Raw genomic sequence first — 17,734 nt, forward strand, 5'->3', positions numbered from 1 at the left:
TGTTGGGTTGATTCGTTTCATTTTATATTATCTGCAAATTATGATTTACTGCACAAAAATATGAATAAACTAGTGTAATCTGTGTATGTAGAAGGAGTCCCCACTTTAAGCAGAGCGCGTGTCCAATTAAATGAATGGACTACAAATACAGACCAATGGGAGGACAGATGGTCTAGTATAAATAACGATCTCCTGTCATCGTCTGCCAGTCTGACCGGAGAGCTGCTTGCTGTTAGGCCTGGTGGTTGGTAATTAGTAAGCTCCTCGGCTGGAACAATAGGGATCTTCGTATCAACCACCACTAGTAGTAGTAGTCCTCAAATCCGACAACAGGTAGGAATATTATTTAATTAAGATCGAAATTCCGTCACACGTGCAGATTATCTTTGATTTTTTTAACGATTAAATGATATCTGGGCGGTAGGCTAGAGACAGATTGTCTCGGCTAATGAATACGTCCGCTCTTCACTATAAGAATGTATGGTATCACTTTGAGTAGCTTTAAGAAAAATAATCTAGAATTATACGATGCATAAAATGTATCTCAAAATGTCGGCTACACATTTCTGCACCTGTTTAATTCGCATTCAGGACACTCTGTTCACTGCAAGATATTTCATTGTCATTTCAGCTAAAAATGTAACCTCCATCATAATCTCGGCACGAGCTGTAGAATCGCACTGTGCATTCATTCGGTTTATTTCGCTGCTTTTCACCGTGTCTTCCCTCCCATCCTCCGCCCAGGGATCAACCATGCCTTTCGGTAACACGCACAACCAGATGAAGATGAAGTACGCCTCGGAGCAGGAGTACCCGGACCTCAGCAAACACAACAATCATATGGCCAAAATCCTGACTCCTGCTATGTACGAGCGGCTGAGGAGCAAACAGACACCCAGTGGATTTACTCTGGATGATGTCATTCAGACTGGGGTTGATAACCCAGGTAAAAAAAATTTTTTAAAAGCGGCTTTTCGGCAAATCAGCCATCTGTTCTGCCCCACCGAGCGCGTTTAATAGCCGCAGCGGCGCTCTGCTTCATGCTCCTGAGAGGACGCTAACAGCTCTCTGCACTGTGACCTTGCCAAGGGGATAATGCACTATGGGCAACATTTAGAGACAAATGGATTGCCGAATCAGTTGGAAAACATTCCATCTTCCTCTAAATGGGCCCTGATTATCAGAGCATATTGCACATCTTTATAGCAAATGTTAAAGATTAGCAGTGTTGCATAATGTATGCAGGGCGGCAGCTGATAATCCACTGCCGCTTTCCCTGTTTCATTATGTCACTTACAGTCTGTAGTGTAGATGAATTGTATCAGCTGAACAGTGTTTACACCATTCAGAACAGGGTTCAAAATAGAGCCCGACCGAGAGAGGATTTTCAAGGCCGATATCTCCAGAAATGCATAACGAAACAGATTTCCTTAACATTAGTTTATTTAGGAGTCCTCACTAAATAATATGATAATGCAGTTTAAAAAAACTTTGTTTTATTGTCACAACAGAACAGGAACATCAAATATATTAAAGTTCTGACTAAACATGAGTGTTGCCAACAGGGATGTTGAAGAGCTCCCTCTGGTGGACAGACTACGCAACACCAACACTCAGAACATGGTTGAAGGGTGTTTTGTCCGTTTTTATTTTTTAAATATTCATTTATCGGCCATTATAAATACCGATACGATAGTTTAGAAAATGCCTAATATCGGCCCACCGATCTCGGTCGGGCTCTAGTTAAAAATGAACGTTTTTGTCGACTAGCCATATGGCTAGTGAATGTTCAGCTTTTACCAGCCACTCAATAGGTTTTTGGGGGGGGTTGGTGAGTGAAGCAAATCTACCAGCCACTTGCATATTTTACCAGCATTTGGCTGGTGGATGGTGCTAATGTTGAACCCTGATTACCGAGTATTCAGGTGAACTCGGTCACTGCAGTGTAGCAGGTTGACGCTCCCTCACCCTGTAGACTGTTTCTGTTTAGCTCTGAGAATATGGCCAAGCTGACGCTGAAGAGGCTGTCGGCCGAGGAAGAGTTCCCAGATCTCAGTCAGCACAACAACCACATGGCCAAGTTCTTAACCCTGGACATTTACAAGAAGCTGAGAGAGCGGGCTACACCCAACGGCTTCACCATAGATGGTGTCATTCAGACAGGGGTTGATAATCCTGGTACAGTAACACAGTCCCACCCCGAGCCCCGATGACACGCAAGCAAATTGAGTTAGTGAGGATGTTGGTCAGTCTGTCCCTCTGTGTCCACCGTCTCCTTGGTGACCTGGTTGTCTTTGTGCGCAGGCCACCCCTTCATCATGACCGTGGGCTGTGTCGCCGGAGATGAGGAGACCTACGAGGTCTTCAAAGAGCTGCTGGACCCCGTGATCGAGGACCGACATGGAGGATACAAACCCTCAGACAAGCACAAGACCGACCTGAACCCAAGCAACCTGAAGGTACCGCAGCCGTCCGTCCAGCTAACCAGGCTGACCATAACACCCAACAGAGAAACTAACATGCAGGGCTTTAAAGTTCTCAGGCACCATGCCGTAATTTAGGCATGAAGCGGTTTTACATTTTATATTATACTTGATTCAGTACATTGTACACATTTCCTCCAGGGCAGCATTTCAGGCTTACAAATGTTTTTCTTGCTTTAACCCCTGAACATGTGTTTTTCTCCAAAGGGTGGTGATGACCTCGACTCCAACTACGTCCTGAGCTCCCGAGTGCGAACCGGCCGCAGCGTCCGCGGCTTCTGCCTGCCGCCTCACTGCAGCCGAGGAGAGAGGCGCGCTGTGGAGAAGCTCTCCATCGAAGGTAAATGGAACACTTGAACCTATTAATCATTAGAGGTGCTTCGTAAGATTCGAGTTGCTTGAGGCAGACGTGAATAAAGTCTTTTTTTTTTTTTTTCCTGGGCATAGCATGCATGTTACATAAACATTCTTGCCTTTAATTTCAATGAGCGAGAAGTAGTGCCGGTACTTTCAGTTCGAGAACGCTACCTTTTGAATTCGCCTGGCTCGTCGCCACTGTCGCTGTCTTGTGTTTAGTGGTAGTCAGAGCGTGCAGTGAGCGCCAATCATCGTCACATTTGCAACAGTGTCATCATCCCCCCCCCCTCCCGCTCTCTCCAGGCAGCTGATGTGTAGCCAAAGCCTGACACCTCGCGCTTCATTCAACCACATTGTAGTAACGCACCACTTTACATTCTCAGTAACGATAACTGCGTTGCAACGATGGGAAAAGTAATTAATTAGATTACTCCGTTACCGAAAAAGTAACGCCGTTATACTTAAACGCCCTTACTCCCAACACTGATCAGAATCAGCTTTATTGGCCACGTTTGCGTAAGCAAACAAGGAATTTGACTCCGGTTAATCTTTGCTCTCAAAGTACAACACTCACTTAACATATTAAGAATAAAAACAGGACAGTAGGAAATATAAAAAAAATACTGTTCAGTATACAGTACAACAATAGAATTTACAAAAAATATACAATAACAATTGAAGAGGGGGAAGGAATAGTGCAATATTGGTATAGTCTTGAGATTTAAATAGTGCAAGGCCGTTCAGTGCAATGGTATATATTAATAATATTGTAATTGTAAGATTGAAATATGAGGTAGATGAGCAAAACAGTGTTGATTGACTTTGTTCAGTGTAAGGGTGGGGGCTATTTCTGAGCAGTTCAACCGAGTGACTGCTTGGGGGGGAAGAAGCTGGTTTTGGCGAACAGTGCCCTGTATCGCCTACCAGAGGGAAGGAGGTTGAACAGTTTGTGACCAGGATGTGAGGGGTCTGCAGAGAGTTTTGCTGCCCTGACACCCTGACACTGCAGGTGCTTCTGTCCATGCTGAGGCCCTGACCCAGAGACTGCCGTCTGTACTCGGTGCTCTGCATACAGGGAGAGACGCGATGACTCTTTTGTGTAAAGTGCATGAGAGTAGAAGGCTGTGGCCTGAACCAGTGATGCTCAGTGTAGTCGGCATGATGTTGGTCGGTCTCCTTTTTTGTGTAGCGGTGGGTTCCCTCTAGTGGTAGCACAATGACTAACATAGTACAGAACTCATGTAAAGTCAAACATGTGAAGTAGCAATATTGTCCACAAACAAACTTGGAGCCAAACAGCCACTGAGGCACCGACGGAGTGACTCTTACGCAGTTTAGAAACGTTCCTTGTCCAGGCAAAAGATGGCGTTCTGTGATTTGTTTTCCAGTTTTTTGGTAGGCGTAAACATTTCAACAAAGAAAAATGGTGTCTCTGTTTTCAGCCCTCCTGGGTGTCTACTACTTCATCTCTGCTCAGATAGATAGATAGATAGATAGATAGATAGATAGATAGATAGATAGATAGATACTTCACCTGGGAGGCTAAGGCCGCATGGTACTTTCAAAACAAAAGCGCCAACAGATACTGAAGTAACCAAATATAATTAATAAATATGTAACTATTAAATGCAACAAAATGATGAATAGCTCCAACTTGAATTTCTGCGTTTTGGTTTTTGACATTTGAGATGTGTGGTCTTCAAACTTGCAGCTCTGGCCTCCCTGAGCGGAGACCTGAAGGGGAAATACTACGCCCTGAAGAACATGACGGAAGCAGAGCAGCAGCAGCTCATCGACGACCACTTCCTGTTTGACAAGCCAGTGTCTCCTCTGCTGCTGGCCTCCGGGATGGGCCGCGACTGGCCTGACGCCAGGGGCATCTGGTGAGCCTTTATCATCACCGGCACACAACCTTGTGTGTGTATTTAGTTTTTTCTTTTTGGGAGATTTAATTTAGACAGAAGCTGAACGTAAATCCGTTTGTTTGAAGGCACAACGATAACAAGACATTCCTGGTGTGGGTGAACGAGGAGGACCACCTGCGTGTGATCTCCATGCAGAAAGGCGGGAACATGAAGGAAGTGTTCGATCGCTTCTGCACCGGACTCACCAAGGTTAGCAGGACATCTGGAGTGTATCTGTAGTGGGAGACTGTTTACATGAGCCAGACTCCAAGAGATGTTTTGAGTAAATGATTGTGCTTTATATTGACTTCCATGATCTGTACAAGGACTTTTTTTTTATATTTTCTTTATCACCCTGGTTCTCTTTGTGTTCAGATTGAGACCCTGTTCAAGGAAAGAAACCATGCCTTCATGTGGAACGAGCACCTGGGCTACGTCCTCACCTGCCCTTCTAACCTGGGCACTGGCCTGCGTGCGGGTGTGCACGTCAAGCTGCCAAACATGAGCAAACATGCCAAGTTCGAGGAGGTTCTCAAGAAGCTGAGGCTCCAGAAACGTGGAACTGGTTTGTACAACCTTCATTAGTTTGTAGGGCTGTGCAATTAATTGCAGCTGAACTTTAGTCTTTGAATCAGTTGATGGAAGTTTTTGAATGCGTCTTGTCGCCATCAGGTGGAGTGGACACGGCCGCTGTGGGCGGAGTCTTTGACATTTCCAACGCCGACAGACTGGGCTTCTCCGAGGTGGAGCTGGTGCAGATGGTGGTTGACGGAGTCAAGCTGCTGGTGGAGATGGAGAAGAAGCTGGAGAAGGGCCAGTCCATCGACGACATCATGCCCACCCAGAAGTAAAACCATCCCAACGCCCAACACCCCCCCCCCCCCCCGTCCCCTCTGTTTGAATGAATGTTTGAATCTGTCCTGAAACGCACTCAGTTTGGACTTGTTAGTGTATTTAAAGTGAAACAGTTCCTGCGAGAATGGAAATGCAATAAAAAAAAAAAAAATGTTCTGGTTCAACTTCTTTATGATTTCATGCACTGAGATTGATAATGTGTTAACATCATCAAGGTATCCTAATTCTCACCACCGTCCGTAGCGTTACAACGTTGAGTCTAATGTGACCTGCAGGTAGGACTGGACTTTGACTCTTACATTTTTTTTTTATATTGTAAAATGACACGTGTTGTCTTTTCCTGGTTTTAAAGGCTGCATTACAGTAAAGTGTTTTCTGAACTTTCCAGGCTGTTCTCAGTTCTTTTCGCCTTTAACCACTTAGTCATATCCATGGTACTGATTATTTATATAAATTCTCATTGTGTTTTAATAATTTCTGAAAGCACCAATAGTCAACCCTACAACATGGACATTGATTTCTTTGGTCAAAACTATATTTGATTTTCTCCATTCTTGCCCAGCTCTACCTGCAGCTACTTGTTTCTGTTCTGGAAACTGGCGTTCCATGAAGAGCTGGAATTACACCCGCAGAGTTTAAACCACCATCTTTAGGTTAGGACTAATGTAGACCAACTTCACTGCTCCTATAAACCATTTCAGTTGGAAACCCAAACCTTCTAAATGGCCCCAAGTTGATTTCCTGTTTCAGTGTATGTGAATGACATGTGACAGGAAGTTAACAAGGGGCCGGGCCGTCCTAGCAATGGACTTCCATTAAAAAGGTACTGTATAGTCACATGTACGGACAGCTAGACCTACATGATTACATGCTCTAGTAAAGCAGATTAAATCATTGGGACAAATTTAGGTTTCTGCGATAAGTGTGTTGAGGATGCTACCGTGTTGCACTATGGGAAATGTAGGGTCTTGCTATTGCAGCTTGACTCATGCTGGAGACTATGATCTCTCAATCTGCTGCTTTGATAATTTTTGATCCGTCTCTCGTTTCCCAAGTTTATGGAGGTGCAGTGATAAATATTTGGAGTACTGCTTTACTGCATTTGTATTTATTCTGCAGTCATACCAAAAGCATCTTAGTGGTTAATTAGCTGTTTTGTCAGAGAAGTAGTTTGTGGTTAAGGGGAGACACTGGAGGTGAATAAGAAAAAAAAAAAGATGAACTAATAGATATCACCATGAAACTTCCCCATTTGATTACTTACATTAGGACAAATATCTTTTGTAATACAAGTTTTCTGGAATTTTATGTTTAAATATGGAAATTAAGCATTATCTTGTTAAATGTGCTTATTTGCATACATTTCCAGAGAAGAAATTTGAACATTGGAAAAAGCCAGGTTCAAAATTCTTCTTTTATTTTGTTGGCATATTAGAGTCATAAGGGTTTTACAATGAGGATTTTGGATATCTCCTTTTATCACTGCAAAAATCTGAATATGGCGTCAACAACCACGAAAAACGACCTTATGGATTATAAAATAGACATTTTGTGAATAGGGTAAAAACATGAAACTAACAGAGAAGCATGAACCTTTCCCAGTTAATGACTTAAGACATATTTTTGTATTAAAAGTTTTCTGAAATGTTTTGTTAAAATATGCAAATGAGGCATTATCTAATGCTAACTTTTGCTGAATTTAGGAGAAATTCACAGGTGCAAATACACAAAGGGTAGTAAAATAAACACATAAATGTGTATTTCGGATGTTTTTCCCCCCTCAACAGTCTGAAAGAAGTAAAATAGCCCAAAAACTCAAAAATGATGGTTTTGCCTGGGGTGTTCCCGCCCAGCTGTAGTGAAGGAACAGTTAGAAATATGTCAAACTAAAATACTGGAGCTTCAAACTAATCCAGAACTAAACTAGATCAAGCATCAGTGTTTAGCGGAAACCCTGAGCTCTGAAACTGCTTCAACACCTGAACAACTCAAAAGTTGTAACATTTCATTTAGGAACTGTAAAGCATGGTGTTTGGGATTTGTAATCCTGAAGACATCTTTGTATCTGGGATACAACTGGGCTAAATTATTTGTTTTGGTGTCTAGATATCTAAACTGTTTCCACCCAACTTAATAACCTCAACACAAAGATGTCTTTGGACCACAGCACGCTTATGGAGACTCTGCAGCGCCAAAGAGACAATACAGCCAAGAGTACTTTTCCATTACAAAATACTACATATTTTTGGGGAAAAAATGAGTCTCAGTTCAGTATCTCAAAGTGGAAAGGTGAAGAATAACCAATTTCCAAATAATCACTTAAACATGAAGTCACAGACAGTGTTTCTATAATGTACAAGCCCAGATTTAGTTAAAGGCTTTTATTTTAAACCATCCATTTTTTTCTTTTTCTTTTTGAAATGGTCAAAACTTGGGTTTCAATCCTTTTCTTCAAACACTGAAAAAATCCATTTAAATACTGGAATGAAAGCTCCACACAGAAGCATCAAAACAGAAGCAAACATTTTTTTGTTTTATATTTTCATCTTGTCCAGATACAAATAATCAGCGTGAGACATTCAAGTTGACAGACACTTTAATTGAGACATGAGTGACCCTTCAACCAAGTGAGCATTTACACGGACTCCCCATCATCTCTACTTTTTAACCAAATACAAAAGAAAAACAAAACAAAAGAAAAACAAAACAAAATGAGTATTGCAGTGAAGCCGTCTTGAAAGTAAAGATACATTATTTACACTGAAAACAAAAAAACGCTACGTCCTTTTTTTTTTTCTTTATAGAAGAGAAAAACAAAACAAAAAAAGATGAAATAAATAAGACTAAAAAGGTTTTCTTTTTTTTCGTCCACATTCACAGCATGACAAATCATATTCAGCTCGTTACTGTCGACCCTGTGTGGCCAGAATAGACTGAGATATTAGTAGGTAATTCAGTAATTATTGCCAAAAGCCTTAATCTATACATTATAATATTCAATACATACTCTGTATTTTGTTTAAAAAAAGGAGACATTTGGAAACTGCTACTTGGATGATTGTACAGCTTAAATACTTCTAGATATATATATGTATAATTTTAAACCCCTTTTGTTCATAGCTTTAATTCGTTGGCAACTTTGGAAGCAATGTTTTTGAAAGCGATGGATGATCCGGATATCCGTTTGAATCTGACGCCGTTGAGGGAGAGACGGGGCAGCTTGCAAACCTCCATCTCCCACTGGACCAGGTTCTCGGCGCACCCGTCCCCGTGGACGCAAAGAAGCAGGAAACTCTCTTGCTGTTCATAATCGCAGTTGTTGGCATCGAGCACCTTGCGAATCTCCCGCATGATGTCACAAGGCTCCATGGAGCTGGTGGTCCTCATACTCCAAGTGAATCTGAGGGAGCGGGGTTTACCGTCTTTATTTTCCCCTTTTTGATCCCCAGGTACATGGCGACTGTCGGGAAAAACACACGCACAAAAAATTAAATGTTTTAGTATGGCAGACTTGATTCGCCGTTTCTTCATCACAAGCTGCTTTGACTGTTTCACCAAAGAATGTTTTATTCTTTGGTAGATTAAAGGAGCAGTAGGTAAGACTTCTAAAACTAACTTTCTGTCATATTTGCTGAAACTGACCCAATGTTCCGGCTCCTCTGGCTCCACCTACAGCCTGTAGTGAGATTTGCAAAACTCCACCGCTCCCTGTTCAGATGCACCAATCAGGGCCATGGGGGGGGGTGTCTAACTGCGTGTCAATCACTGCTCATGCAGGAGCAGTGATTGGAGACGGTTTTGGGCTTTAGAGGAAAGGGGGGAGGGACTGAGAAGTTGTCCATGTTCAAATGTTTTGGCTAAGTCCTGGATCTTCACAATCCTACCTACGGCACCTTTAAATATACGGTGTGACGTCAGTCAAAGCAGCTGGTCAAAATTTAAAAAGGAATAGTTTGAACGTTTAGGGTTGTATTCGCTTTTTTGCTGAGAGTTGGATCAGAAGATTGATACCAGATAAAATATAAAAACCAAATATGAAGCTACAGCCAGCAGTCAGTTAGCTTAGCACATAGACTGGAAATGGGGAAACCGTTAGCTTGGCTCTGTCCAAAGGTAACAAAAATCCAGCTACAAATTAACATGTTTTAGCTAACCCTAACCCTAGGTTTTACTGGATTAGTTCTTGGTCGGGCCTCTCATCTAACTCTCAGGCGAATTTCCCAAAATGTCGAAAACTATTCTTTTAAAATCCACTTGGCTTGTGGCTGGGTGTGTGTTTTGGTTTCCACTAGGACACATCCACCAACCCCAAGTTCAAGCTCCTCACATACAGTAGCATCATTGCATTCTAGTCACAAAGCTCAGCATTCATTTTTCCAAAAAAACTAGAAACAGCAAGATCGTTTGACAAGATTAAACGCTTTTCTGAAAGTATTTCCAGATCCCTTAAAAGACTCCTTAAAACCATCTGGATAAAAAAATATTCTGCCAAACCTCATAAGAAGTTTGTGACTGGTTTTGTTTCGGGTAACTGAAGACGCCATACATCCTTGATACATTTATACGACATGAACCAAAATTGAGAAGATTAATTATCAGTTAAAGTGCTCATATTCTGCTCATTTTCAGGTTGATAATTGTATTTAGAGGTTATATCAGAATAGGTTTACGTTGTTTAATTTTCAAAAAACACCATATTTTTGTTACACATTGCTGCAGCTCCTCTTTTCACCCTGTGTGTTGAGCTCTCTGTTTTAGCTACAGAGTGAGACCTCTCACTTCTGTTCATCTTTGTTGGACAAAGATGGAACTTTGTCGCACATGCTCAGTAGCTAGGTAAGGACTACTAGCCAGTCAGAAGCAGAGTATGAGGGCGTGCCCTGACAGTACCTAGGTAAGGACTACTAGCCAGTCAGAAGCAGAGTATGAGGGCGTGCCACGCTAGCAGCTAGGCAAGCATTATAACGTGTGTTCCAAAGTGACCACGTTTGTCTCTGAAGTAAAGGCTGGACTACAATAGAGCTGTTTGGAGCAGTTTGTGAACAGTGTTTTCTGTTGAAGATGGTAAGTCCCTTTGGGGGGGACTTAATATGGCATAATATGAGCACTTTAAATCCATCTATATATTACTTCAAAGATATTTATTTTGGCAATTCTGTGCCCAAATCCATCGGGGGACGTTGCAGTTACATAGCAAGCTCCCTAATCGTTATGCCACCAAGGCGGCACACTTTCTATTCTTTCATTTACTAGTTTATTCATACAAAATACCGTGTGTATCTTTCTTGTGCCGTACAAAGTGAGCAAAGAAATATTGAACTCTCAATAAGTTCATACAATCAAAAAGGAGAAGAGCTCAAGTCAAACGTGACAATAGAGCAGATCAAAAAATACATTTGAGTATTCAAATGAATATTAAAAACGGTCCTATTTTGTTTCCATACATTTAAGAGGCTTAAAGTTCAGTTGAGTTCATTAGAATATGCTAAAAAAAGATTGTGAACAAAAATCGAAACTTTTGTATCAACGCAAGGGACAAAGTTTTTCTACAGAAATTCTACATTCGTGTTCTTTAAAATGAACCAAAAGCACAGAAAAATTAAGTTTAAATGGGTTAAAAGAAATCTAGTTTATTGAACAGTGGACAGAATTTATTTCTAATCCAGATGGTGAAAAGGAGTCTGAGGATAAAGTGTTTTTAAATATCCATATTAAAATTTTCCGGAAAACGTAGCTCTGTAACATGAATGTAATGTAAACTAGGGCTAGACACATCCATGCTGTATTGTTAATGGCAGGTTTTTTTTTTTTTGGGGGGTGTGTGTGTGTGTGTGTGTGTGTGTGTGTGTGTGGGGGGTTATTTTTCAAGTTGACAAGAAAAATATGCCATGCTAACAGAGCAGCACACGAGTACAGAGCCATGCAAACAACACAATAGAAAACAAGCCAAAACACTCAGAAATGCAACACAGGTTTTCAAACATCCCAAAGCAGAGAGGGCTTCCTGTGCAAAGACGAGGACAAACGGAACGTTTAAAAGGACCACTGACACATTTGGGGGGGGGGGGGGGTGGGGTGGGGTGGTGTTAACCTCACCTTGAGCCCTCAAGTCTCCCGTTTCTCTCAAACTCGGTTGAGACTCTGAGGTGCATCAGAAGATCAGAAGGGGAGGAGGAAGAAAAAAAAAAAAGATAAAAAAGATGTGGATTGTGCACGACAAGAAACATTTTTTTTTATAAAAAAGAGAATATGTGACGTGTAAATAAGGAGAGTGACACCGATGTGAAACGAGAGCCACCACCGAAGAACACAAAAACACAAAGAGATGGAAGTTATTATTTTTTTGTACTTCCAGTGAAGACTAAGAGTCATGAGAGAAAAATAAAAACAGCGATGAATGTTCAGACACTGATCTCAAACTTAAACCAACACTTTAAAGCAGACAGAAAGAAACACTCCTAAAACACAGAAATGCATCTCTGGAACCGGTGCGATTGGGTCGACCCAAATGACAGCAGAACAACAACATGGACTCCAGCCGACAGGTGAGACTCAGGTAGGGTGGTGTTTACAGGGGAGGGAGGTGAGGGTGCGGTGGGACCCGTTTTTTTGGCAGTTTGCAGATTATCTGTATCTGCGTTGTATTTGCCTGATAACCGATAAAATTCAAGTGCGCTACTTTGGCTCAGCTACAGCCTAAACGGTGCCTGAATTGATACTTAAAAAAATAGGGTAATAGGGTATTTTACAATAACATTGAATGCACCACGGGGCTTACTAGTTTCAAGTGAATGCACCGTCTGTGTTGTTTTTCCGACAACAGGAGCTGCAGGCTGCTTAACGTCCCGCTGTTGGAATCCTCTACAGGGAAATACAGACACCTTTTACACCGTTTAGCTGTCAGCATTTTAACCGTGTTTAATCCAGCTGCTAGCTAACGCTAGGCTAACGTTACCTGCTGCCAAGTGAAGTGTTAACTGGCGTCACGTGTAGCGATGCTCCTGTTGCCTCTAACGTCTGTTTCAGAGCATCAGAGAGCAGCGCAGAAGGCATTTAAGTGGCACCGAAACGAGGCACCGAAATCTGCGTTGCAATTTGGTCCGGTAGATACCGGTCGTTTAGGCACCGGTGCCATATTAGCACCGAGTTTCGGTACCCAACCCTAGTTATCGGTTTAATTAACTACTAATAATCGGTATCGGGCCTTGAAAAACCTGCATCGGTCGATCCCTAGTGACAATCTCTAATATCTTTATTTTCTACTTCTTTTCTTTTACTTTCCTCCTCAAAAAGATTATTTGAAATCTAGATCTATTCCTTTTTCATGGTTCTAAAGTAGTAATAGCAGATATGGTTAAATTTAATATTATGAATTAGCAAATGTAAAAACAATTACATAATTAAAAAAAACTATATACATGAGCTTAAAAAGTTCATTATTAACCTTATCCCAATGTTCCATGTAGTTCTTAACAGTGTAACACAATCTATATAATCTCACAACTGTCAGCTGCATCTATCAGACTTCCTCAGTGGTTAAAAACATAGATAGGATTAGCTCCATCTACCTAAGGAAGACCATGAGACGCGGTTAAAAGGTCCAGAAAGGCTCAGAGCTGTACGGCGTAACATTTCTTGCCTTGAGGTTCAACTGTCTTTCACCGTTTAAAATTACGTTTTAAAAATAAAAATGTGCAAAACAAAACCTAATTGTTAAATGGTGTTTAGTATTCATTTTGAAAACAGAATTTGATCATATCATGTTAATATAGTTTTGTGAATTATCACCTTTTAAAAGCTTTATTATCTGATCAGCGGTGATGGTTTTTATTGACCGTTGGTCGTCTAACTTTAGATTTTGTATTCTGACTGGGTCTTTGTTTCTCATGTTCCTTTTAAAGACTAGAACTCCATCTGACAGTTAAAAGATACTAAGGAAAAGTGGGAAAGCTGCATCCACAAACAAAACTAGGACACGGTTTGTGACATTTCTGGGTCGATGCAGAAGGGAAACGCTCCTTGCAAAAGGGAAAAACTCTAAAAATAAAACCAAATGTTCCCTGACAACAATTGTGTCCCTGTGACTAAGGCAGCAACATGTTCAGCAACTCAGCAGAAGTCCATTATTTACTTCTCTAAAATAAGGCTGAGGCTCAACGAACCTGTCAAGCTCTTCCAGTCAGATGTATGGCTAAACATACATTTCATTTAAATATAGTTACAATAGACGAGAAACAAAAAGTGTTGTATGATCAGCAGAACTTTGTCGCATGTTGTTTTTGGGCATGGATTGTATGTAGTTCCATGACGGTGTCAAAAAAATGTGATGCTTAATCAGGGGTGTAGTGCTGCTGGAATGCACTGGAACAATGCTCCGCCACCTTTTAAGTCCAAGTGAGGAAACAGAATATTTGCAGTTTGCATTAGTAGGGCTGTGCAATTAATAGAAATTTAATCGCGATTATGTTTTCGGCTCCCAATGATCACAAAAACACAATAATTGGGAAAAACAATTATTTAGCTCTTTACGTTTTGCAAGTAAACTCTTATTTTCTCTTGTGTTCTGAATGAAAAAATAAAGTTTAGTATCAAGGCAAATTTCACAGTTGTATGTGTTTTTTTCTGTTGATTTATTTAACTTTTTTCACTGTTTTTTTAAGTTCAATAACTGCAACATCTTTCCAGAAGCGAACAAGTAATCGTGTTAAATTATCGTGATTTCAATATTGACCAAAATAATCGCGATTATATTTTTTTCCATAATCGAGCAGCCCTAATAATTAGTTGGTTTTTTTGTAGATATTTTAAGTGCTTGAAGATCCAATACTTACTAAAGCGTATGTCATGCAAGAGAGACAATATATACAAATGAAATGGTCAAAATTCTCATATTGACATTTAAGATGTGTTGATTGATTCACAAAGTCAACTCATGCATTGAGTTAAATGCAAAAAAAACATTCCACCTTAAAAGTTAGATTTGGCTCAGCACAGTGATTTTAATTAGTTTTCTTCTCAGTCTATAGCTAGCTAACTGTTAGCTAGTAAAGGTTACAAGGCAGCAAAACAGCCTTTCATTTGATAGATACTGATGTGGGGGAACTTGCCACCGTAGGAACAGTGATTAAATAACCTTCGAAACGAGCCACAATTTAACCGCACGTCCACGCATGCACACGTGTCATCGGTGCGTTCCGGCACCTAAACAAACAGCACTACACCCATGGGCTTAATGTCCAAACTGTTGTCCCTGCATCATTCACGTATAAATCACGAGTTCTCTGAAAGTCTTGGTTTGAAAGTGTACAAGAATAACAATTTGAAAAAGAAATAATTCCTGAATATCGGCTGCATCTATAACTAGAATATAGTATAACTATATTATGTTAATATGTTATACTGTCTACCACATTCTACACTGTATTGTATTTTTATTATGTTACTAAATTACCACACCATTCATTTTATTATTCTGGTGTATGCCGTTTACATACGTATATACTTGACTTGCTGTCCTGTAACTTTGGCTTCAATTGCTCTTATATAGTTCATATTTTTACTTCTATACTTATTCTAGTTGTAAGTATCTCTTACGGTTATTTTTTTACTTCCCTATTTATCTGTACATATTTCTGTCTTTGTGCTGCCACACCTGAGTTTCCCCGCTTATCTTAAATAAGGAAGACTGCTTCATGGCAATACTGAATATTGATAAACTTATGCATCAACGTGATGAAGTACTTTGACTTCGATTTAATTTGCTCGATTAGACAAAGACTTGCATTTCTGTCTGGTTATTTTTCCGTAAAGTGATTGTCCTTCCTTAAAAACTAAATATGTCAAAAACATCAAAATAAAATGACAAACTGAGGGATTTTATCCATAATGTTGCCAGAAAATAGTAATTTTAAGACAGCAACACCAGCACAGAGCAACAGTGTTTCTAATGTGCTGCTGCTTTTACTGGGTGAAAACGGTTAGACAGACAGGAAACCAGTCTCTGAATCAATGTCGGAGTAATATCACAAGAGATTAGAAAAAGAAAAAACAGAAAGCAGAAAGCTCCCTGCTCCTCTCACAGGACGGGTTTATGGTTAACATGGCTCCCAGCATGCACTGCAGCCTGGAGAACAGAAAGAAAAACAGGACGAGGGTGGAGGAGGAAGTGACTCTAAAATCCCCGACAGCTCCAGAGACTGGACAACAAGAGGACAGGTGGACAGACAGCAGAGGCCGTGATAGGACCAGACCGGGGGGGGGGAAGTCCCTCCACACAACTAAAGACTTTATCTCAGAAGAAGAGATTGAGGGATTGAAACAGCCCCTTACGCTAGATCTTCATCTTCCTACAACTCTCTATATCTTCCGCTCCTGAATCTGAAAGAAAAAATGGGAATCTGAAAATTTCCTCAATGAACACACGACAAGAAAGAAAAAGAGAGAGGGAAAGAATATATTAAAATGTATGGACATGAGGACAGGCCGAGAAAAGAAAAAAAACATGGCGGAGGATGATGAGAAGGAAGAAAGGAGGGAAGGAAGGAAGGAAGGAAGGAAGGAAGGAAGGAAGGACAGGCTTATAAGAGACTTACTAAGGGTCTTTCCTCCCTGGGTAGAGGGGATGGCAGGCCCTGTTTTGGCCGTCTGCCGTTTGGCCGGGTCAATACTGACCCTGAGAGGAGAGGAAGAGCAGCAAGACGTCAGAAGGTTAAAGGACACAGGAAGGTTAGGAGACAAAAACACACAAACTGTGAGGAGAGGAGACGAGGAGGAGAAAGAGGGAGGGGACTGAACCTAAAAACATCCTGAGGAGAAGGGAAATGACAAAAACTTGTTGGTTAAAGTCCCAAAATGTGTTGAAATATACGAGGTTCGAAACTGGCAAAATGTAGTGAAACGTTGTCAGACGAGTCAAAAATATAACTATACATAATATTGTTAGTTGAATAATTAAAAAAAGGGACATTAAAAATAAATGTATGAACTTTATACTTTACATTTAAACTTCAATCAGTTGGTTATAAAAACTAGATACCATAAACTTAAACTTTATTTCACTCTTTCAGTTGCTTGTTTTATCATGAACGATTTATCTGTGGATTATTTCTCGATTAATCGTAAAAAAAAAGAGAAAAAAAAAGTAATAGTCTCAGTTTTATGCTCATTGCAGACTGAATATCTTTGGGTTTTGGACTAAACAAGACTTTTGAGGACGTCACTTTAGGCTCTGAAAAACCTGAATGGACATTTTTTCCCCCCGTTATTTTTGTATTCATTTTAAACAAAAATTACTGGAGAAAATAACCCCAGAGGAATTGATCATTAAAATGGTTAGTTTAGTTTCAGTCCAGAGCAGTGATTGAACCAGGGTTCATAGAAAAATGAAGGAGTTTAAAAATAAAATGAGCAACTGAAAGATAAAGTTTATAGTATTTAAATAGTATTTATAGATTTCTATAACTAAGTTATTGAAGAGTAAATGAAAAGTATAAAGTTCATTTTTACACTCCATAATAATCATGTAACTAACAATATTATTAATCGATGTGTTCAGTTATGTTTTGTACTCGTGTGACAACATTGGACTGCATTTGGTCTTGATTGAAAATGGAGACAAACAGAAAAACAAAACAAAGTTAGGCGATTGGAGTGAGATGGGAGGACCGTGGTGATGACGACTCCAGAGCTCTGGATAGTGAAGACGGGCCACCAATCAGCCACCAGAGGGCGCTGCCAAGCCGAGAGACAGCACTCTGGGAGGGCCAAAAAACCTCCTCTGCTGTTCCTGAGAGGCCACAGCTGAGACTGATCATCACACCAGTGGCTGGTTCTGGTGTCTAATCACTTAAAAAGCTCTATTTTAGGAATCCATTTGGCTTGTTAGGTTTTATTCGTAGTGTCCTGGCCTGATAAGAGTCCCACCCTGAGCCCTCATTAGTGGGAGAAACCAACTGAAACTCACCCGACAGGAAACCACCAAAGGATTAAAAGAGGGTTCAAAAGAGAGTCCGAGATTGTATTTGTTTCAGAGTATTCTGAAAAGTTGATATTTTGCGTTTTACATTTATACTACTCTTCTGCGTCCCTGGGAGTAAATGTGATATTTTTGCACAAAATATTAAAAAAAGTTTGTAT

The 17,734-nt window shown here is 40.5% G+C and overlaps 2 protein-coding genes across 24 annotated transcripts in view; one reads left to right on the forward strand and one right to left on the reverse strand.

Moving 5' to 3' along the window:
* Positions 1–212: 212 nt before the first annotated feature.
* ckba (creatine kinase, brain a) lies at positions 213–5,984 on the forward strand. The gene is made up of 8 exons (XM_078276993.1): positions 213–333; positions 745–946; positions 2,305–2,459; positions 2,691–2,823; positions 4,552–4,723; positions 4,831–4,954; positions 5,120–5,309; positions 5,417–5,984. The coding sequence occupies exons 2-8, from the start codon at positions 754–756 to the stop codon at positions 5,593–5,595; spliced, it is 1,146 nt and encodes a 381-aa protein (XP_078133119.1). The 5' UTR covers positions 213–333; positions 745–753; the 3' UTR covers positions 5,596–5,984.
* Positions 5,985–8,177: 2,193 nt separating this feature from the next.
* Positions 8,178–17,734, reverse strand: part of mark3a (MAP/microtubule affinity-regulating kinase 3a) — a 54,832-nt gene continuing 45,275 nt past the window's right edge. For 8 of the 23 annotated variants that reach the window (XM_078277917.1, XM_078277921.1, XM_078277924.1 and 5 more), the window contains 2 exons: positions 11,696–11,740; positions 8,178–9,059 (listed from right to left, as the gene is read on the reverse strand). In XM_078277917.1, the coding sequence (XP_078134043.1) occupies positions 8,714–9,059; positions 11,696–11,740 (391 nt within the window). In that variant the 3' untranslated portion in view covers positions 8,178–8,713. Of the gene's footprint in view, positions 9,060–11,695; positions 11,741–15,928; positions 15,977–16,191; positions 16,272–17,734 lie in introns of all 23 variants that reach the window. The other 15 variants (XM_078277928.1, XM_078277927.1, XM_078277925.1 and 12 more) reach the window with 6 other exon arrangements.

Source organism: Sander vitreus, chromosome 20 (assembly GCF_031162955.1).
Source record: "Sander vitreus isolate 19-12246 chromosome 20, sanVit1, whole genome shotgun sequence".
Taxonomy (NCBI): Eukaryota; Metazoa; Chordata; class Actinopteri; order Perciformes; family Percidae; genus Sander; species Sander vitreus.

What these genes read in the sequence shown, in the direction of transcription:
- ckba (XM_078276993.1), top strand. Translation starts at nt 754, where the DNA reads ATGCCTTTCGGTAACACGCACAACCAGATGAAGATGAAGTACGCCTCG. An exon ending in GGAGAAGCTCTCCATCGAAG is followed by an intron (nt 2,824 to 4,551) that starts GTAAATGGAACA and finishes TCAAACTTGCAG; the next exon opens with CTCTGGCCTCCCTGAGCGGA. An exon ending in CCTGACGCCAGGGGCATCTG is followed by an intron (nt 4,724 to 4,830) that starts GTGAGCCTTTAT and finishes GTTTGTTTGAAG; the next exon opens with GCACAACGATAACAAGACAT.